Here is a 22,905-nt window from a genome sequence, read left to right on the forward strand (position 1 = left end):
GCCGAGCCAGGTGGATCACCTGAGGTCAGGAGTTCGAGACCAGCCTGCCCAACATGGGGAAACCCTGTCTCTACTAAAATACAAAAATTAGCCGGGCATGGTGGCGGCTGCCTATAATCCCAGCTACTCAGGAGGCTGAAGCAGGAGAATTACTTGAACCTGGGAGGTGGAGGTTGTAGTGAGCCCAGATTGTACCATTGCACTCCAGTCTGAGTAACAAGAGCAAAACTCTGTCTTAAAGAAAAAAAAAAAAAAAAAAGAAAATCTGATTTGATAGATAGAATGTCATTATAATGAATCCTTTCCAGGAACATGCATTTCTAATGTTAAAGGTTCTTCATCATATGCTAGGCAATTCTAGAAACTGGTTTAAAAAACAGCCTAATGAGGCTAGGCACAGTGGCTCATGCCTGTAATCACAGCACTTTGGGAGGCTGAAGCAGGTGGATCACCTGAGGTCTGGAGTTCAAAACCAGCCTGCCCAACATGGTGAAACCCCATCTCTACTAAAAATACAAAAAATTAGCCGGGCTTGGTGGTGGGCGTCTATAATCCCAGCTACTTGGGAAGCTGAGGCAAGAGAATCGCTTAAAACTGGGGGGCAGAGGTTGCAGTAAGCTGAGATTGCACCATTGCACTCCAGCCTGGGTGACAAGAGCAAAACTCTGTCTCAAAAAAAAAAAAAAAAAAAAAAGCCTAATGAATGAAAGCTGCAGAAAACCCTTCTTTATAACCAGGAAATAATTTAGACAGAAGAACATTATGGAACAAATGTATATCAATGGGTCAGTAACTGTAGGTCTTTGAGATAATAAAGGCTCAGGGGCCTTCTTCTGCAACCCGTTCCAGACTTGCTAAACCCAGCATCAGGTATTGTGAATATCTGTGAGCAGTGTCTTCCCTGGTTCTGAGGAAATGAAACAGAACAATTCAGTCACTGCTGCAGAAAGATTGTTTTAAAGTCGTTAGAAAAGAGCTTAAATTTTATTGTATTTTGTATGTTGTATTTTGTGTTCCATTTTATCTCTATATTACCACTAAAGTTGGTACATCCTTGCCACTAAACTGTGTTTTCTTGGTTTCTTGATTGTTGCATTTATTATTATTTAAATTAATAATTTATTATAAGGAAATAGAATATAAATAAGCTAACTTCAGTATTCAGTCTCTACCATGATTTAAAGACTCTGATGTGTTCTCACTGCTGTTGTTTGCAGAACTGTACAAATATCGAGTGTTTACAAATCTCCTGTGCAGTGGGACGACTCGAGGGAGGAGAAAGTGCAGTCCTGAAAGTCAGGTCACGATTATGGGCCCACACGTTCCTCCAGGTAAGAAACACCCACAGAAGTACATACACACTGCTCACTAGGAACTGCTTCACAAAAGCCCAGTGGGAAGTCTTTTCATAAAGATTTCTAATTTAACACTTTGGGAGTCTGAGGCAGGTGGATTACTTGAGGCCAGGAGTTAGAGACCAGCCTGGCCAACATGATGAAAACTCATCTCTACTAAAAATACAAAAATTAGCCAGTCATAGTGGTGAACACCAGTAGTCCCAGCTACTTGGGAGGCAGAAGCACAAGAATCCCTTGAACCTAGGAGACAGAGGTTGCAGTGAGCCAAGATTGTGCCACTGCACTCCAGCCTGGGTGACAAAGTGAGATATTGCTTCAAAAAAAAGAAAAGATTTTTAATTAAAAAATTATTTTTATTTAATTTTTTATTTTAAAATTTTTCCATTTTCTTAAAACTTGAATTTTAAACTTAAAACTTTTTTTATGTTTTTTTAATGTAAAAGTTTTCATTTAAAAAAAAATTTAAAGAAAATTTATGTGGAGGAATTGAGCCAGATGAACTGCTCCTTTTTCCCATCAGGTGAAGACAGTTTAAATATCCTGAGTTCCTAAGACCTCGATAGTAGATTCAGAAAATATACTTAGTGCACTGTTATATAGCTAGTGTTGGGCACAGTAACTACTGGTCAGTAGCAGCATGGTGGGTCTGAGAACATAATTCAAGACCTATATGTCCAGAGAAGTTAAAATAGAAATCAATTTAGGACAAAGGGAGATTGTTCTAGAAAGTTCCTCTTGTCAGGTCATCCCGAAGCATGGACTTAGCCAAGCTCCAGGTATGTGCTATGATTTACAGATTACCCAACACTCATGTTATCAGCTCTGCATTCCACAACAGCCAGGGATCATTCCACCCACAACAGCCAGGGATCATACCATTGATTGTGTGCTCTGTCACCCAGGCTGGAGTGCAATGGTACAATCTTGGCTCTTTGCAACTCCCTCCTCCCAGGTTCAAGCAATTCTGCTACCTCAGCCTCCCAAGTAGCTGAGACTACAGGCATGTACCACTATGCCCGGCTAATTTTTGTATTTTTAGGAGAGATGGGGTTTTGTCATGTTGGCCAGGCTGGTCTCTAACTCTTGACCTCAGGTGATCCACCTGCCTTGGCCTCCCAAAGTGCTGGAATTACAGGGGTAATTGTTTGGGGAAGATTTTTTTTTTTAATCCTAAATTAACTCTTACCACATCTGCACATTCTTGCTCACATTTTAACTACTAAACAAACTCATTTGGTTTATTGTGTCTTGAAAAATCAAAGGATCAACTCCCTTTGAGTCTAGTTATAAATATAGAATTTTAATCTCTAGATTTTTATGTTTTCTATGATTTAATATGCTTCTATAGTCTCATCAATCTTGTTTTTGTTTTTAAAATAAACATAAGGAAAATTAAAGTTTTTTTTTTAAAGGTCATTGTGAAGCCATCTTCCCTCCCTTCCCTTTCCTCCCTTTCTTCCCTTCCTTCCTTCCTCTTTTCTTTCTTTATTTTTTCATTTCTTTTTTTCTCTTTTATTTCTTCCTCTCTCTTTTCTTTCTCTCTTTTTCTCTCCTTCCTCTTCCTTCCTTTCTTCTTTCTTCCCTTCTTTCTTTTCTTACTTTTCTCCTAAGGCAGAGTTTCTCAATCTCTACATTATTAACATTTTGGACCAGCTCATGCTGTGTTGTTGGGAGCCACCCTGGGCATTACAAGATATTTAGCAGCATCCCTGGCCTCTACCTAGTAGGTATCAGCAGCACCCTTACCCCAGGTATAACAACCAAAATTGTCTCCAGATATTACCAATGTCCTTGGGGGACAACATCATCCCATTTTGACCCATTTGCTGACCTAGGAGAGGCACATCATCCAATTTGCTGACCTAAGGAGAGGCACAGTGCCCAATTTATTTGACTCTTTTTAAAATCAAACCATTATATATTCACTCACTCAACAAATATGTAGGGAAGACCTACAGTGTGCCAAGGGCTGCTTCGGAGTCTAGTTATAGGAGAAATAGCTGTGAACAAAACAGACAAAGCACCTGCCTTCACAGGGCTGTTATCTCAGGGGAGGGAGTCAGACACTGAGCAGGTAAACCAGTGCATCCGTGCCAGGAAGGAAGTAGAGTGGGGTGGTGAGATCAGGGTAGTGGGATAAAGAGTAGACAGCGGGGCTCCTTCTGCAGGTAGGATGGGCAGAGGAGAGCCCTAGGAGGAGGTGCTATGGAACTGAGACTTGAGATGGGAAGACCTACAGGCAGTGCTCAACAGAAAATAACCAGCAGTGCCAAGGCCCTGAGACCAGAACACTTTAGAACTGTTCAAATAATAAATGGAGACCAGCATGTCTGTATTACCACAGATGAGATAGAAATTATAGGAATTACATGCCATAGACAGGAGCCTGGATTTTAGTCTAAGTGCAATGGACCACCACAAAATTAATCTAAGAAGTGATGTGACAATTACGTTTTTAAGAGAATAGGAGTATATAAATTAATACATACTCTAACAAAGCAATACTACACAGTAATAAAAAGAAATGAATTAGAAACATTGGCATGGATGAATCTCAGAAACATAATATTGAGTTTTAAAGTCAAGTCAATTATGATTCCATTTATATAAAGCTCAAAAAAAAAAAAAAAAAAAAAAGGTAACCTAAGCAGTAGGTTGGTAGAACTTTAAAGGAAACAAGAAAATGAAAGCACAAAATTAAGAGAGTAGTAAGTAGCCTCTTAGAGTAGAAGACATTTAGCAAGAAACAGAATGTTTCAAAGGTACCTGTAATGTTTCATTAAAGTCAGGGGTAGGCATATTCAACTTGGCTTCTTTCTCTATCTTCATATGCTATAAATGATATATGTTTACTCAGCATCTAATAAAACAGCTTTGAAAGGGCAGTATTGGAAACACTGGCTTTGAAAGCTACTGCAATAGTCCAGAGGGAAATGGTGTAGAGTTAATCTAGGGCAAAACAGTGAAGCAAGTATAGCAAGGTATGAGTCTGGATTGACTTTGGAGAAAAAAATCAATCCAGACTCATACCTTGCTATACTTGTTGAATTTATTGTGAGAAAATGAGATAAAGAGAGGAATCAAGACTGACTCCAAGGTTTCTTTTGCCTAAGCCAAATGGTGAGGAAGACTTGGGGGAACACTGTTTCGGGAGAGGAAACCAAGAGGTCTGTTCTGAACAGTGTTTTAGTTATCTATTGCTGCATAACAAATTTCCCCAAAACCTAGCAGCTTAAAACAATAGACATTCATCCTGTCTCCCTGAGTCTGGAATCTGGCCATGGTTTAGCTGAGCGATTCTGGTTCAGTGTCTCTCCTGAGGTTACAGCTGAGATGTCAGTTGGGGCTGCAGTCATCTGAAGGCTTGAGTAGGGCTGGAAGCTCTGTTTACAACATGGCTTGGAGACATGCACAGCAGGCCTTACCATGTGCCCCCCTCCACGGCCGTGCTTGAGATATCTCCTAACATGGTGACTAGCTTCCCCCAGGCAAGTGAGCCAGGAGACAGCAAGGCTCTTATATCTTTCATGGCCTACCCTTGAAAGCCACTTTCTGTCATTTCCACAGTGTCCTATCATTTGCGCATATCAGCCATATTCATTCAGTAGGAGAGGCACCCACACAAGGGTGTGAATATCAGAAGGGAAGAGTCCCTGGTGGCCATCTTGGAGAGTTGCTACCACTGATCATTAGCCAACTCTTGAATTTCCTACTTTTGGATCAGGCGTCCCCAAACTACAGCATCTGGCCCCCTGCTGCACTTCAGGAAGGGGCACCTCTTTCATTGGTGGTCAGTGAGAGGAGCACAGTATGTGGCGGCCCTCCAGCAGTCTGAGGGACAGTGAACTGGCCCCCTGTGTAAAAAGTTTGGGGATGCCTGTTTTAGATTAAATTTGTCTGAAAGCATAAACTATAAATCCTGTTCTTCTCTAGTCAGATGACAGCTGGAAGTAAGTTATATTATTGTGATCAATAGATTAGTTTCTTAGGGCTGATTTAGGGCTGATGCAACAAAGGACCAGAAACTAAGTGGCTTAACACAACAGAAATGTACTCTCTCAAAGTCCATAACCAGAAATCTTAAACCAATGCGTCGGCAGGATTGGTTCCTCCTGGAGGCTTTGAGGAATAAACTATCCCAGGCCTCCCTCCAAGTTTTTTTTGGGTTTTGTGGGGTTTTTTTGTTGTTGTTGTTCTTCGTTTTTTTGTTTTGTTTTGTTTTGTTTGCTTTTTTCCTTTTTTTTGGTAGAGACAGGGCCTCATTATGTCATTCAAGCTGGAATGAAGTGGTGCAATCATAGCTCACTGCAGCCTTGAACTCCTGGGCTCAAGCAACCCTCCCACCTCAGCTTCCTGAGTAGCTGGGACTATAGGTGCCTGCCACCATGCCAGGCTGTTTTAAATTATTTCTATAGAGATGATATCTTGCTCTATTGCCTAGGCTGATCTCAAACTCCTGGCTTCAAGCAATCTTCTTGCCTTGGCCTCCTGAAGCAGTGGGCTTATGGGCATGAATCACCAGGCCTGGCCCTTCCTAGCTTCTGGTGGTTGCCAGTAATCCTGGTCATTCAGTGGCTTGTAGACTGTCACTCTACTTTCCTTCCATCTCCCATCACCTTCTCCTCTGAGTCTCTGTGTCCCTGTCTTCTATTTTTTATAAGGACACTCTCACTGGATTTAAAGCCTATGCTAATCCCAGTACAGTCTCATCTCAAACTTTACCTTAATTAAATCTGCAAAGACTATTACTCCAAACAAGGTCATATAATGAGATTCTAAGTGGACATGAATTTGGGGAAGACATTATTCAACCCCTTACAATCAATAATCTTCCATCCCCACTAACAAAGCCTGACTCTGTTTTGCCACAGTATTGCACAAATTTCTTTAATCTAGTAAATTTACTTCTTAAAATACTTCACCAAACTTACTAGTATGAGAGGGAAGTAATGAATTAGGGTTTCAGTTGTTTTTGTTATGACTCTGTTTACTACACACATGTGCCATCTACTCTCAGACATTATCACTAATTGGGCAAAATTCTGAACCAGAAGAGTGCAAATGCTCTTGGAGTTTTGGTAAATATTGGCAAAAGTCTATGTGTAAACACAGGGGTGAGCATGCTTTTGAATTTCATGAATGTGAAAACTGCCTGTTAGCAAAGTGATGTGCAAGAAACTACAGACATACATTAAATTCAAGTTCTAGGAGCAATGACCATAATTGAAACTAGACAGAGTCTGTTTTCTCTCCCTTTGGCAGATACCAGGTCAGGTTAGGATGCAGGGGCTCAGCTCCATTCCTGCCTGGTTGTGTTCAGGCGCTTAACTTTCATGGGGCTCAAGTTCCTCATTTGTGAAATGAAGAGATTGGACTAAAGGCTCCTTTTATGCCTGAAAATTCACTGATTCTACGGGTAGCTCACAAGTAATTTATGGTGTTTATTCTATTTGGCATAAGCCAGCAAGAACTCTGTATGCTGTCTACTTTTGTATTGTGTTGATGCTTTGGTTGACTGAGAACAGACTACATCTAAATTGCTCTTTATGCTTAAGGAACAGCCAGCCAGTCTTTCCAAAGAGGCCTGTTTGTCTGCAAATAGGTTACTACTGAGTGCTTTCCATGTAGCTAGGCACCATGTTACATGCTTGTATATGAACGACTCATTTAACTCTTAAAGCAATCCCATGGGACATGTGTTATTATTGTCAGCTGCGTTTCACAGATAAGCAAACTGAAACAGATTATGTGGGCTTCCCAAGTCACATAGACAGTAAGAGGGAGAATGTTGAGCTTTTACCCTATGTATGTTACTAAGCTAGACTGCTGAACTAAAGATTACTATAGTAGCCTCTGTAGACTTTATATTACGATCACTGTACTACAGATGGCTAAACTATTTACTCCTATATTATGGATGACTATACTATAACTACTATAGGTTTTAAATATCATGTATTAAACTTTTTCAAGATATTTAAATAGTATAGCATGCTATTTCTGAATCCAAAAGAAAACATCTTTTGATTCTTGAATTATACTGTCCAATACAGTAGTAACAGTCACATATGGCTATTTAAAGTATTTCAATTTGACTAAAATTTAAAATTCATTTCCCCAGTCTCACTGATCACATCTTAAGTATTTAAGAGTCATAGCTTGTGGCTACTGCACTGGTCCATGATGATTAAGAGCATTTCTCTCCTTGAAGAAAGTTCTATGGGGCAGTACTGTTTTAGAATGTTAGGAAAGTATATTTCCATTTAAAATTGCAGGATTCGATCACACAATCAATTATTATATCTACGAATGTAGATCTGGATTGTGTTTAATATTAGCTTTGTGATTTTCCTTATATCCCCTTGTAAAGTAAGAGTTAGGTCCCCTTTCCCCCATAACAGTGTCATTGGCCACCTCAAAAGGCAAAACCTCTATCAGGAATCTACTTTTCCTTAAGTGGGAGGTTACAGGTTTGAATAAACACAAAAGCCTCCTGCTTGCTCTCCTGAGTAGGGAGCAAAGGCAGCAAAATGATGTGATATGTAGACCAAGGGACAGAAGGTACTGGCTTTACTTTGAAACTTAGATATAAGCATGAACCATACAAGTAAACTTTTGGGTTCAGATCTGTTGAGTGAATAAAATACTGAAATTCTGCCATACGCAATGAAAAAATAAACTTGTGAGGTTGTGTGAAGAAGTTGTTTTGGGAAGGGAAGTGGAGGAATCTTCCCAAAAATATATCTGTAGCTGACACCAGACGGTAAGCTCCTCAAGTGCAGGAGGAATGTTTTCTTGTCTTTGAATCTTCTTCCCAGCCCTTGTATCACCTGACACAGGATACTACTCATGATGTTTTAATGAATGAAAAATCTCTGGCCAAATACTAGTCTTGGCTTATCTACAAGTCCTTGTAGATTTAAAATGAAAGCAGTCAAACTAACAAATGAGATCACAACAAATTATCCCTCATGGCCTAAGGCAAGTGACCCAGGAAGCAGCTGGTATTCTGGAAATGTAAAAATTTGTGATACCTTTGAACAAAAGAAACCAAAAGTGCTTTTGGAAGCCTTTCTCTAGGATCTCTGGAAATGCCACCTTGATGGCTTGGTTTGAGATGCAAAAGTAATGCAGGGCAGGTGAACCCCAAAATTCGGGCTTAGCTCATAAGCATTCTTGGCTTTATTCAGAAACAAATTTAAGCAACTTTATATTGCCTTTTCAGATGACAGATGACACTGCTATGGGGCAAAAGGGGCTTCATTCTTACTTTAAGAGAGGAGGTAAGGAAAGTCACAATCTTAAACAACAACCTTTTATTGAACTGGACCTGCTCCACGAGGAGCGGGCTACTTCCTAGACAGCACACCCAAGAGCTGGACTTGGTGGAATCTCGGCAACTCTATTTATATCCACTTATACCCATGTTCAATTATATGCAACTTAAGGGGTGGGTGAGTACAAACTGAAGGGCAAGTTATTCACAACTTTCCAGGAAAGGGGCGGTAACTTCCAGGTTGTTACCATGGCATTTGCAAATGGTCATGGTGCTGGCAGGAGTGTCTTATGCTGATGAGCAATGAGGGCAGCTAGGGATTGCTTTAGTAGCTATTGGCTGCCTTCAGCCAATTTCTTCCCTTCATCCTGTCTGTACCAGGTCTTGTGTTAGTCATCAGGGTTGGGACCAGAAAAGAAGTCCTGCTGGTCCCATAGCTCAAAAGCACAGGTGCAGCCAGGAATGCACCTATACTGACATCTGTGGCCAGCCAGCCCATTCAGCAGAAGAATCTGTGAGGAGCTTCGGCTCATGTTTGTGATAACATTTGGCTTTTCTCCCAAATCCTTGTACCTTATCCTCCCTCAAGCCACAAGCTGTTCTGATTTAGTGAGTTTAGCAAAGACGTCTTGCATTTTAGGCGGAAGCGAGCATCTCATTTTCTTACATCTTTCAAACTGAAACCCTCCAGGTTGAGATGAGAAGGCTTCCAAACTGAGGACAGAACATGGATTGAACCGGAGGCTGTTATGTTAAGTGAAATAAGCCAGTGCAAAAATGCATCATAGAGACAGCCAGTGAGCTACAAACCATGGTTTAAATGATGCAGTAATGACAGAGGAGCAAGGCATTTTCTGGGGATTAACAGCTAGTTGGAGCAAGACAAAGGTCCACAATATTGCCAAGGGATATTAACCCCAGCTGGTGTTTCAATTCTAAATTGCCTACAATATGGCAGTGATTGCTATTACATGAGTAGATTGCTGTATGGGAGAGGAGATTATTTCGAACATAAGAATAATATCATTGTTATATAAAGAGCACAACTGGAAGCATTTAACTTTGGATGTGGAATCACTATTACAACTCTGCCCATAATTGCTTTTCAAGAGTTATTAAATACTCACCTGTGCCATGCCTCTGACCTGCAATGCAGGACTTGGGTATCTTTGATGCTGACTCTGCTGATCAGTCTAATAAACTACACTTTCCATTCCTTGGAGCTCCAGAGCATTCTTTAAAAGTGAAGAAGATGTACTTTTTTTTTCCTTCCAAAAAGGGTGGAAGAAACCTTGCTATGGGAGAATACATTTAAAACAAAGAGCAGATTGATCCAGGAGAGGTGATGTTACAGGCTGTTTGCCTACCTCATGATTTGTTAGTGCCCCAGGCTACGTCTGTGCACATGTCTGAATTAAATCGCAGAGGTGAGAGCGTGTCAATATCCCTTTCACATGGACTGTAGCCCTCATTTTATGTTACTACCACCCTTTACAACTTCCTGAACTCTTTACTCTAGTTAAACGGAGAAAGGGTGTCCAATTCAATAATAGAAAGATCTTTCATAATTGGCAACAAATGGATGGTACATGGAGCGGGAGAGTCGTCAAATGACCAAAGCATTAAATGTGTTTATTCACCCTTCATTCATGTGGTCAGACATCCATATTGATTAAGCTCTCCTGTGCACATTGTTCTAGAGTCTGTAGAAGATACAGACATTATATTCCATGGAATATGCCTTCCATTTTCATCTAGTTGGGGAGAAAAGTAATAGAGAAAAATTAAAAATTAAACAACAATGTGAACCTTCCAAAAAAATATGTCAGATACAGTCTCATCTCAGACTTACTGAATCAGTCTCTGAGACTGCTCTCAGGTACGTCTGAAGTTCAGCAAAGCAGAGTGGTCTGTGAACCACCAGAAATGACAGTTGAGATTGGTGATGAGGCTGGGCATGGTGACGCATGCCTGTAACGCCAGCACTTTGGGAGGCTGAGGCAGGAGGATCAATTGAGGTCAGGAATTCAAGACCAGCCTGGCCAACATGGTGATACCCTGACTCTACTTTAAAAATACAAAAATTAGCTGGTATGGTGGTGTGAGCCTGTAGTCCCAGCTACTTGGGAGGCTAAGGCAGGAGAATCACTTGAACCCAGGAAGCAGGGGTTGCAGTGAGCCGAGACCACACCACTGCACTCCAGCCTTAGCAACAGAGGAAGGGCAAAGGAAGGAAGTGAAAGAAAATTCCCTTAGAGACACATGTTAATCCACATTCTACATCCTAGAGTTCAAATGCCATCTATGATGCATAAGAAACTTTCCTATTTATAAATGCAGAATCTGTAAGAACAAAGCATTCCACCTAAAAACTTTTCATGCAGAGATGGGGTTTTCAAACTATTTGCTTATCAAAGACATGACTTCAAGAACAGTAATATTTTCTATCAATTCTCTATTGAACTTAGAGATTAAAGAAAACTTCTACATTGGAGGTTTGGGAGCATGGAAATGCATTTGAGAATATAATTATAATCCTTACACACAAGATATAATTACTAGAATTTCTCTTGTTTCTATCAGTCAGGATGGCAAGGAAATTAGATGGAAATCACCAGGTATACACAAGATTTTATGAGCAAAAATTCCTGAATTTTATAAAAACACTCCTCAAACAAACAAAAATGCAACTTTTAGTTAAAATGGAAATGCCAAGAGAGAAGCGCACATTAGGATCACATCCAAAAAAGAATTTTCCCAAATGAGTAGGGTTATTTATTCCAGAGAGTAGGAGTACAAAGAAAGAAACATCCAAAGATATAGTAAGTTTAAGTATATAAAAGTTACATACTATGTCCTGCCCTTACCATGTAGAGGGAAAAGGGTTTAAATAATGGAGGGAAAAAAAATCCACCATAGAGGAGAAAACTTTGTAAAAAAATGTTTAAACAAAATTATTACAGTCCAACAATTGGACTGGACTAATGAGGCCCAAGAAACCCTGTTGTGTGTCTTGTATAAATTGTGAAATGTAATACTTTTTTTTTTTGAGATGGAGTTTCATTCCTGTTGCCCAGGTTGGAATGCAGTGGCAGCTCACTGCAACCAGTGCCTCCTGAGTTCAAGCCATTCTCCTGCCTAACCCTCCTGAGTAGCTGGGATTACAGGCACCTGCCACCACACCCAGCTAATTTTTTTTCTTATATTTTTAGTAGAGATGGGGTTTCATCATGTTGGCCAGGCTGGTCTCGAACTCCTGACCTTAGGTGATCTGCCCACCTCAGCCTCTCAAAGTGCTGGGATTACAGGTATGAGCCACCATGCTCAGCCAATACATTTCTTTATAACTTACTGCCAGTTTCTCTCCTAAAATATTTCCCTCTATCTGATAAGAATTTGGTAACCCATTATGTCTCTCCTTTGTCTTTCACTAGCAATAACTATATTAATTCTTTGCTTACTCCTTTTTAGGACTCTGATTTTCTGTTTTTATTTTAAACTTATTATACACAGTCTTTAATTAATGAGACGAATTCTCCTTAGAAAAAGGAAGGAGATAAATGGATGGATGGATGGATAGATGGATGGGTGGGTGCTTGGATGGATGGATGGATGGATGGATGGATGGATGGATGCTTGGATGAATGCACGGATGGATGGATGGATGGACAGATGGATGAATGCCTGGATGGATGGATAGATGGATGGATAGATAGATGTGGGATGGATGGATGGATGCTTGGATGGACTGATGGATGCTTGGATGGATGGATGCATAGATGGATGTGGATGGATGCATGGATGAATGGATGCATGCATGCTTGGATGGATGTGCAGGTGGATGGATGAATGCCTGGATGGGAGGAAAAAAGGTAAAACAGAGCAAATAAGGAAGGAGGAAATCTTGGCTTGAAATGCAAAACACCAAAAATAATTGGGTGGCTGCCAGTGTAACTTTTAAAAACTTTATATGAAATTTATTAAAATAAATACTTATACTTTCAGAGAAAAAATGATCCCTATGCTCTTGCATCCCTGGTGTCCTTTGAAGTTAAGAAGATGCCTTATAAAGATCAGCCAGCAAAACTCCCAGAAGGAAGCATGGCAGTGAGTATCTTTAAATATATATAGGTACAAACAATTTAATTGAAATCATTGTTTTAATCACTGTCAAGCTTGCGCTGGGCTTTCATGTTTACATTGACTTGAGAAAAGTTTTCCTCTTCAGCTCACTCATTTCTTACATTAGTCTGGAAATTTCCTAGTGCCTTTTGATCTGGTTTTTGAACTTTCAATATAAATGTCTACCCCAAAAAATAACAGGGCAGGACTAATACCATTTTTAAATTAAGACATTTTGTTCAGAGAAATTCAGATAGCAGTTATCATTACAATGAAATTGTACTGATTCTTTCATTTTAAACACAGTACGCTGAGTCAAGTAAGAAGGGAAGAAATTCTCTCTTAGGGGGAGTAGGCCATGGAACAGCAGCATGGCTTTGGACAGTCATTGTTTCGTACTATGCAAAGAACCTTTATTTTGACCTAGAGGGGAATAAAAAAGTCTACTCTGACCTTCAGTTGAACGAAACATCTTTTTTAAAAACTGAAACTACTAAACATTACTGACACCCAAATATCTATCACAGAACAACTCTGATCATCCTCTGCAACCCAGCAAGGCCATCCAAAGGGGATGAAGGAATGGATGACGAGGCCAGCAGGGATTGTCACCAAAACTCTGCCTTTTCAGTTTTTTGTCAAGGTGGTGGGAGACTTGTGAAAAACACAGTGCTCCAAAAAACAATATTAGGATTTCCACCTTCATCCCTTGGTAGTCAGTGGATATTTCCCATCCACAGCTTGAACTGTTGGTCCCCTAAACCTTGTTACTCAAAATGTGATTGCAGATGAACAGCATCAGCATCACCTGGGAGGTTATTAGAAATACAGAAACAGACCTCTCCAGACTCACTGAGTCAGTCTGCATTTTATCAAAATCATCAGGGCATTCCTAGGCATGGTGAAGTCTGAGAAGCACTGCTTTGGATGGTATGTAAGTTGATGCTATTGTCATCTCTTTCTAGCCTAGATCATAAACTTAATTGTAACACTGAATCTTTCTAGCCTAGGCTACTTTCAGTAATTTAAATTAACCACTTGATTGGAGATTCTCAACCCTGAGTAAGCAGCAGAATCATCACTCATGCAACTTAAAATAATATATCCATGCTAAGACCTCACCCCAAATATTGAGCAGGTCAGAGGTGGGACCCTGACACTGTGCTTTAAAAGTCTCATGAGGGACAATTCTGCAGCGGAGCCAGGGTTGAGAACATCTAGAACAGGCAGGTGGCCTAGAGGAAAATTCAAGGATTTCAAGATAGAGTCACCTGGGCTTGATCCTGGCTCTGCCTTGCTCTAATTAGGAAACCTTTGGGAAGTCGCTTTATCTCCCTGAGACTGTCAACCACATCCACCTGATGAAATTGTTAACGAGATCAATAAGATTATATGTGTAAAGCTCTAGCATTGTACCTGGAACAAGTTAGTCTCAAATCTCAATAAGTGAGAGTAACCACTCAAAATGTCTCCCCTTCTCTGGCTAAGTCTAGTAAGTCCAAATTGAAAATGGCAATTATGATTTGCACAGGCCAGACATGTTGGCTCATGCTTGTAATCCCAGCATTTTTGGAGGCCTATGAGAGTAGATCACAAAGTCAAGTGAAAGAGACCATCCTGGCCAACATGGTGAACCCCCATCTCTACTAAAAATACAAAAATTAGCAGGGTGTGGTGGCGCATGCATGTAGTCCCAGCTACTCAGGAGGCTAAGGCAGGAGAATCGCTTAAACCCAGGAGGCAGAGGTTGCAGTGAGCCAAGATGGTGTCACTGCATTCCAGCCTGGTGACAGAAGGAAACTCCATCTTAAAAAGATTTGCACAGTGGTGGGAGGATCGATTGAACCCAGCAGTTCGAGGTTACAGTGAGCTATGATCATGCCCACCGTCAACATGGGCAACAAAGTGAGACCTCATCTCTTCAAAAAAAAAAAAGAAAGATAGGTGTGCACAGTAAAAATATCTCAGTAAACTTTGGTGGTATTTAAAGCAAGCACCGCACCATCTTTCTTCATTTAAACCACCTCTCTTTCTTCCAGTGATGTCTTCTTAATTTTGGATTTATGTTCAAACTAGAAAACAGAGGCTTTGGAATTTTAATATAGCAGTTTCATCCAAAAATGTTCAAAGGCTTATAGCGCTAAGGGAAATAAATCTAGTCCCTTTTGTTTTTCCCAAGCACGTGTTCCCTAACAGAAACACATGTTACAGTTGATTCCATCAATAGGATTGCATCTTTCTGCGCTGGCCACAGGTGACAGCCTGCTGTTCTCAACTCATCTCAAAAGATCCACAAAATAATCCGATACATGCAGCCCTGGCATCCCTGTTATTGAATTTAAAAAAAAAAAAAAAGACTTTTTATCTAATGTAGGTGATTTACAACATCATTTATGTAAAGGTTATTGGAAAAAGATTAAGGAATGGAAGCACTTTCAAGTCTTCCAATATCTGACTAACTGGAGAAGACCTTGCCAATGCAAAGTTAGCGATGAAGCACACAGGAAAACTCTGCCTTACTGTGGCTTGATGTGAGAGAATTCTGAGTGGAGCTGGCAGACATTTTTTTATAGTGAGCTCTTCTCAAAGGCCTTGTTATTTTTCTCTCCAAAGGAGCCCAGCAGGGCCAAGAGGGTGCCTCACACCTGTAATCCCAGCACTTTGGGAGGCCAAGGCAGGTGGATTGCCTGAGCTTAGGAATTTGAGATTAGCCTAGGCAACATAGTGAGACCGTCTCTACAAAACACACACACACATACACACACACAAAATTAGCAGGGCATGGTGACGCATGCCAGTAGTCCCACCTACTCGGGTGGTTGAGGCAGTGGGGATCGCTTGAGCCTCAGAAGTGGAGGTTGCAATGAGCTGAGATCATGCCACTGTACTTTAACCTGGGCAACAGAGCAAGACCCTGTCTCGAAAAAAAAAAAATGCCCAGCAAAAAGGGAATTGCTTTAAGGTGGTAGAATCCATTGGAATTGGTAGTTTGAGAAGCATGAGAGCTCTAATCTGCCGCTGAGGAAAGTCATTCTTTGTTCCTTCTTCTGTAATGAGAGTAACTATTTGCTTGTTTTCCTAGACCCTTTCGTGTGATGATTAGTTTGTTAATACTCCCTTTTCAACACAGTCATAATTCAGCCATTTCTTGAGGCCTATATTAGTTTTACCTATGGAATAAAATCACAGCTCCCATTTGCTACGTGCATAGCATCTGTGTTTATAACAAATAAAATTCCCCATGTCATGTGATGCTTGTCATGTGCAAAAGGCAAGATTGCCTGATTCAAAGAAACATGCCTGAACACTGAATCATTACAGTGCAACAGAAGACGTTAAAATTCAATTATTTGAACCTTTTTTGGCTCACCAAGGAACTTTGGCCTTTGCATATCATCCAACTAATACCCAGTTCTATCATTTACATCTAGCAGAGAGTGGGATTGTCTAGTGTAATCCCAAAGGTGGTTATTACAAACTATTTCTTGAAAATCCTTATTTAAAAATCCTGTGTAAACTGTGAACCCATTTGGTGTTCAGAATTGTTAGCAAAACTTCGGCACCTTAATAAGGAACTATTACATTAAACACTTATTTGGAGTTGATATTTATGATGGGAACTGCTTGTCTCATAGGGAAACTGTTTAAATGTTGTCAAAATGTGGGCTCAGCTAGTCCACTTCATGTTATTATTTTGTTCTAAATGGCACTGTAGGTAGGGCGTCTTGGTACGTTTATTTAAAACATTCTTCTGACCCCACTGAAGTATGTTTACACAAGATTTTGTGATACATAAATACAGACGTCAACATTAATTACCACTGCAAATACAAGGGAGCTTTTCTCTTTCTACCTTGGTATTTTTTGTCAAAATATACAAAAACATATCATAAATGTCGACAATAAAATGTAGGCATATTAAAGGTTTATTTATGGTCTTTCCTCCACAATAAAAAAACAACAAGATTTACGACATGATGAAGGTAAGATTAAATGTTCCCTACTTAGAATCATTTTAAGAAAATCTAAACCACTTACAATTTATGAATACTACTTTCTAAAATTACAGATAATTACAATAAAGTGACTTGTTAAACTTACTTAAAGCTATTTTTAAAATAGCTAGAAGTTCTTGATAAGTAAAAATGTATTAAAATAGTTTATTGACTACTTGGCACAAGATTGTTCTCCCTAAATTTAAGTACTCCAGTTACTCAACATGAAACTTTTTTTTTTTTTTAATTGTAAGTTCTGGGTTACATGTGCAGAATGTGCAGGTTTGTATACACATGCCATGGTGGTTTGGCATCCATTACCCCGTCATCTACATTACGTATTTCTCCTGATGCTATCCCTCCCCTATCCCCTCACCCCCTGCTATCCCTCCCCTAGTCCCCCAACCCCCAACAGGTCCCAGTGTGTGATGTTCCCGTCCCTGTGTCCATGTGTTCTCGTTGTTCTCAGCAAACTGACATAAGAACAGAAAACCAAACACGGCATGTTCTCACTCATAAGCAGGTGTTAAACAATGAAAACTTTCCTAAAGCAACTGAAATATCTCATCACAAGCCCCCATGCTGAAAGTAAACCTTTAGTCCTAAATACATTTCATCTTCTGCCTTGAGTCCAACTTCTTGGTAAAATAATCTTATAATGAAAGACTTGCGTAATTCAGGCAATTGCACCATTGTGTGAAATTATACAGAATGTTCTAGAACTATGCAGTCCAATATGGTAGCTGCTAGGTACATGTCAATATTGAGTACCTGGAATGTGGCTAGTGGAACGGAATAACTTGTGATTTTATTTCATTTTCACACATTTCAATGTAAACTTAAAAACTAAAGCAGTAGACAATTTTTTTTTTACATTAAACACAGTTGTATTGTTTTCATACGACTACATTTCACTTTAACCATTAAAAATTTAACAGTTGTTATGTGTTGCAAGTGTGAAATGCACATTGGATTTTGGAGGCTTAGTTTAAAAAAAGAATGTAAATTATATTAATTACACGTTGAAAGAATAATAGTTTTATCATTAATAAATAATAGTTGATATTTAGGGTTAGAGAAAATAAAATGTTATCAAAATTAACATTCTCAGCTTCTTTTCAATCCTTTGTTTTTGTTTTTGTTTTGTTTGAGATGGAGTTTTGTTCTTGTCATTCAGGCTGGAGAGTAGTGGTGCAATCTCAGCTCACTGCAACCTCTGCTCCTGGGTTCAAGTGATTCTCCTGCCTCAGCCTCCCGAGTAGCTGGGACTACAGGCACGTGCCACAATGCTCAGCTAATTTTTGTATTTTTAATAGAGACGGGGTTTCACCATGTTGGCTAAGATGGTCTTGATCTCTTGACCTTGTGATCCACCCGCCTCGGCCTCCCAAAGTGCTAGGATTACAGGCGTGAGCCACTGCGCCCGGCCGACTATCAGAAAATTTTATATTATGCTTGTGGCTTGCTTTTTATTTCTATTGGGCAGTGCTGATCAAAGGCAAGGTTATGGGTTTGAGCTGATAATACCTACAGAGCTTCAGAGAACAGAGTGTTTAATAAATATTATTTGAAATGAGCCAGGTGTGGTGATGAATTCCTGCAATCCCAGATACTCAAGAGGCTGAGGCAGAAGGATTGCTTGAACCCAGAAACTGCAGTGAGCTAGATCATGCTACTGTACTCTAGTTTAGGCAACAGACTGAGACCCTGTCTCTAAAAATAAATAAATATTACTTGAAATGAATGAAAGATTCTTAGCATATGTCAGTGTTTTGTCATGAGAAACTCTAATCTTTGGGACTTATTTTTCCTCATTAATTATTATCCAATGGATAATTAAATCTAAGCTTCCTGTAGGCTTGTGAAAATGAGCTATAAGACAAATATAGATATTAGAAATAACAGAGTATTGGTATTTGTCAACATTTTCTTTCTTGCCGAGCTTTCCCCCAAACTAGCCTGCAATCCCACAGCACTAGCACATACTTAAAGTAACTTTGGTCCTGTAAAGGTGATCAGTTAAGTACTCTTCTCTTAAGCTTGCCTGTGCAGTCAAATCTCTAATCTATACAGAGCATGGAATTTAAAGAAAAGCTTTGTTTTACTGGTTTCTACCTGCACATGGATGCCCCATTGCCATTTACTGATTTAGAGGTATGAATATGTCACATGACTCCCCATGATGCTATTCCCAGAAGGACCTTTCTTTCCGAGATATATACATGACTTCTAATGATGCTGTGTTCAGAGGCAAGCACAAGATTGCCTGATTTAGCGAAATAGAACTGAACACTGAATTATTACAGTGCAGCAGAAAGAAATTCTTCAATTATTTGAATATTACCTTTGGCTCCTTGTCTAACTCTTTCCATTAAGAGTCAAATATCTCCTCTGCACTGGATGCCAGAAATGCTCTGGGTTGCTGTGTTGGTTTTCTGTATTTCCACTGTTCTTACTGTAGTGACTTCAGGACTATTCTACAAAATCCTAGATAAGTTTAGGAAAACACCAATGGTGAAGGAAGGTCTCTGCAGCTGCACTCATTTTAGATTGAGAAGATTGGGCAGTCTTAGTACAACATGGACATCCTACAGGTAAAAGGACCAGGAAAGCAGAAAGCAGGCATGGCAGGAGAGTCACTCAGAGGTTGCCTTCTTTTAAGACTCTCTGTACTCCTTCCCTCTAACAAATTGCATGAATGAATTCTCTCTAATGATGACCTGTAGGAAATGTATATGACATACATACATCTTAAGTGTATATGACATGCATAATTCTAACATCAGAGAAAGGGTATGAAGTGGTTGTTTGTTTGTTTGAGGCACAGTCTTGCTCTGTCGCCCAGACCGGAGTTCAGTGGTGCAATCCTGGCTCACTGCAACCTCTGCCTCCCAGGTTCAGGTGATTCTCTTGCCTCAGCCTCCTGAGTAGCTGGTACTACAGGTGTGTACCACCACCACCACACCTGGCTAATTTTTTTTTTTTTTTGTATTTTTTAGTAGAGACGGGGTTTTATCATGTTGGCCAGACTGGTCTCGAACTCCTGATTTCAAGTGATCCACCCATCGCAGCCTCCCAAAGTGCTAGGATTATAGGCACAAGCCACTGCACCTGGCCTGAAGCGGTATTTTTTTTAAAACAAACAATGTTACTGGAAGCAGACTGGCAATAGTTTTGATGATGAGAATTTCACAATTGGGGAACTGAAAGAATTTTCTAATTTGTGATCACTGCATGGGAATCATCTCCCCACAGACCTTTTAAAGACTTTGCTGTCAGGCTCTTTGGAAGCAAATGTAAACACAAAGCCAGCAGGTTCTGTAACTGTAGATAAAGTTTTCCTCTGCTTCAAAAAACCCTAAGAAGCGTATCTTCATCAAATTCACATTTTCATTGTACTTTTTCATCACTGCTACCAAAAAAAGAAAAAAACTTCAAATGTATTTATTAGCTCTTTGTAAGCTACCTTCTCTGCTTATTTCTATGGATAGGCCAGTTTTGTAGATGGTATATCAAAACCTGCAATAACCAAGTGGCAAAGTCACCGAGCAAAGTATTCAATGGGCATCCACTCAGTGCATCCCATTTCTTTTTATTAAACTAACAATTAAAGAACCTATAGCAGCTATTTCAACTCCTTTAGCATGTTTTGTGTTTTCTCTAACTTAAAAAACTTGAACTCTTTTTTATTTTCAACACAAAATAGTAGGCAGCAACTTAAGATATTAATTTTTATTATTATTATTTTTTTGAGATGCAGCCTGGCTCTGTTGCCCAGGCTGGAATGAAGTTGCACGCTCTCTGCAACCTCTGCCTCCCAGGTTCAAACGATTCTCCTACCTCAGCCTCCCAAGTACCTGGGACTACAGGCACCTGCCACCAGGCCCAGCTAATTTTTATTTTTAATAGAGACAGGGTTTCACCATGTTGGCCAGCCTGGTCTCAAACTCCTGACCTCAGGTGATCACCCATCTTGGCCTCCCAAAGTGCTGGGATTATAGGCATGACCCACTGCTTCTGGCCTTGAGATATTAATTAGGTAAACCAGGAGGTATCACCCTGAATTACCTATTAGAATTACCTATTAGAAAATTTTGGTGAGCTCTGACATATGCTCAAAATAGGGACTAACACTATACTGTGTTCTCAGTGAACTTGGGGCTTATGAGGAACTAGCATTTACATGAAACCTCAGAATTTTCCATGGCTCCAGATTTCTCTCTCCTGGGTCATTGTAATTGGCCTGTAAGTAGATGACCACTATTGCCCTTTCATTTCCAAAATTCTGAAATTCTCATTATCAAAACTGTGTGAGTCTGCTTCCAGGAATATTATGCTCATCTTGAAATATCATTTCATGCCCATTCTCTGAGTACAGTAAAATGTTAGGATTCAGTAGTGACTTCATACATGTTATCAGATGTAAGTAAGGAAGGGTGTACAAAGAGAAATAATCTAGTTCTTGATTTGCTCATGTAGCTGTATACATGCAAAGAATTCTTTTCAATTGATACATAATTGTACATATTTGTGGAGTACACATGATATTTTGAAAAGCACGCACATAATGTAGTGATCAAATCAGGGAATTTAGTATAGCTATTGTCTCAAACATTTATTGTTTCTTTGTGTTGGGAACATTTCAAATCTCTTCTAGCTATTTTGAAATAGATAATAAATTATTGTTCATTAGAATCACCCTACTGTGCTATTGAACATTATAACATCCCTTCTACCTAACTTAACATTTGTCAGCCAACCTCTATCTTCATGAAGCCCTCCCCACCCTTTCCCAGCTTTTGGTAACCATCATTCTACTGTCTACCTCGAGATCCATTATTTTTACCTTCCATGTATGAATGAGGATGTGAATATTAGATCCTTTCAGAATACATTACTTAGATTATTTCAGAATAAATTACTTAGGCCAGGCGTTCCCAAACTACAGCCCGCGGGCCGCATGCGAGGCCATTTACCCGGCCCCCCCACCGCACTTCAGGAAGGGGCACCTCTTTCATTGGTGGTCAGTGAGAGGAGCACAGTATGTGGCGGCCCTCCAACGGTCTGAGGGACAGTGAACTGGCCCCCTGTGTAAAAAGTTTGGGGACGCCTGACTTAGGCTATAGCATCTTGGCAGCCATTGAAACCATGACAGGTCCTTGAAATAGGTTTCTTCAACATATGAACCACGTGTCTCATCCTTAAACAGTGGCTAGCAGGGTGTATGTAATGTCACTGTGGTGATGGACTGTCATACTTCACACTGATGTGTCAGATGTATTAAGGATAATGCTAGCAAGGAACGTTAACAGGCAAAGAAAGAGAATGTAATGAGTAGGTTGAAGCCAGCCTTTTTCTCATGAAGAACATCTAACATCCCTGGCACATTCCTGTCAAGGTGGAATGACTCCCTCCCTGTCTCACTCCTCTGTCAATTCCTTTATTAGTGTAGATATAAATAACATTTGGGGCTGAATAATCAAGTGAATTGAGTCATCAGTGTCTGCTGCATGGGGGCCACAGATCAAGAAGAAAGGAGCAATAAAAACCAAGACAAGCTGAGAAGAGCACCATCAGGATGCTGAACTCTAGTTAAGACAACAGAAGCGGCTGGTTGCAGTGGCTCACGCCTGTAATCCCAGCACTTTGGGAAGCTGAGGAGGATGGATCAATTGAGGTCAGGAGTTCTACACCAGCCTGGCCAGAATGGTGATGCCCCATCTCTACTAAAAATAAAAAAAAAAAATTAGCTGGGTATGGTGGCATACGCTTATAATCCCAGCTACTGGGGAGGCTGGGGCATGAGAATCGCTTGAACCTGGGAGGCAGAAGTTGTAGTGAGCCAAGATCACGCCATTGCACTCCAGCCTAGGCAACAGAGTGAGACTCCATCTCAAACAAACAAACACATATACAAAAGAAAACAGAAGCAACAAAGTGAACATGGTTAGGGCTCAGTGCCAGGGTTCAGGCTGTGAAAACACCCATACATTTTCTGCCAGAGCAAATCTCAGAGCCGCCAACCTTAGTCATTAGTCTCAGCCTCTCCTGATGGGTGTATATAGAATGCGTCCTGGAGTTCTTGAGTGTGTTTCGGGATTGAAATCATGATCATTTCAACAAATACATTTAAAACTAGGAGCCCTTAGACTGA

The 22,905-nt window shown here is 40.1% G+C and overlaps 1 protein-coding gene across 1 annotated transcript in view; it reads left to right on the plus strand.

The window, feature by feature from the left end:
• The window catches only part of ITGA8 (integrin subunit alpha 8), a 186,224-nt gene that overhangs the window by 158,145 nt on the left and 5,174 nt on the right, over positions 1-22,905 (plus strand). Inside the window, exons 27-28 of the mRNA XM_003930633.4 lie at positions 1,218-1,331; positions 12,640-12,741. Of these exons, the coding sequence (XP_003930682.1) occupies positions 1,218-1,331; positions 12,640-12,741 (216 nt within the window). The remainder of the gene's footprint in view (positions 1-1,217; positions 1,332-12,639; positions 12,742-22,905) is intronic.

This window comes from Saimiri boliviensis, chromosome 8, assembly GCF_048565385.1.
Source record: "Saimiri boliviensis isolate mSaiBol1 chromosome 8, mSaiBol1.pri, whole genome shotgun sequence".
In the NCBI taxonomy this organism is placed as follows: Eukaryota; Metazoa; Chordata; class Mammalia; order Primates; family Cebidae; genus Saimiri; species Saimiri boliviensis.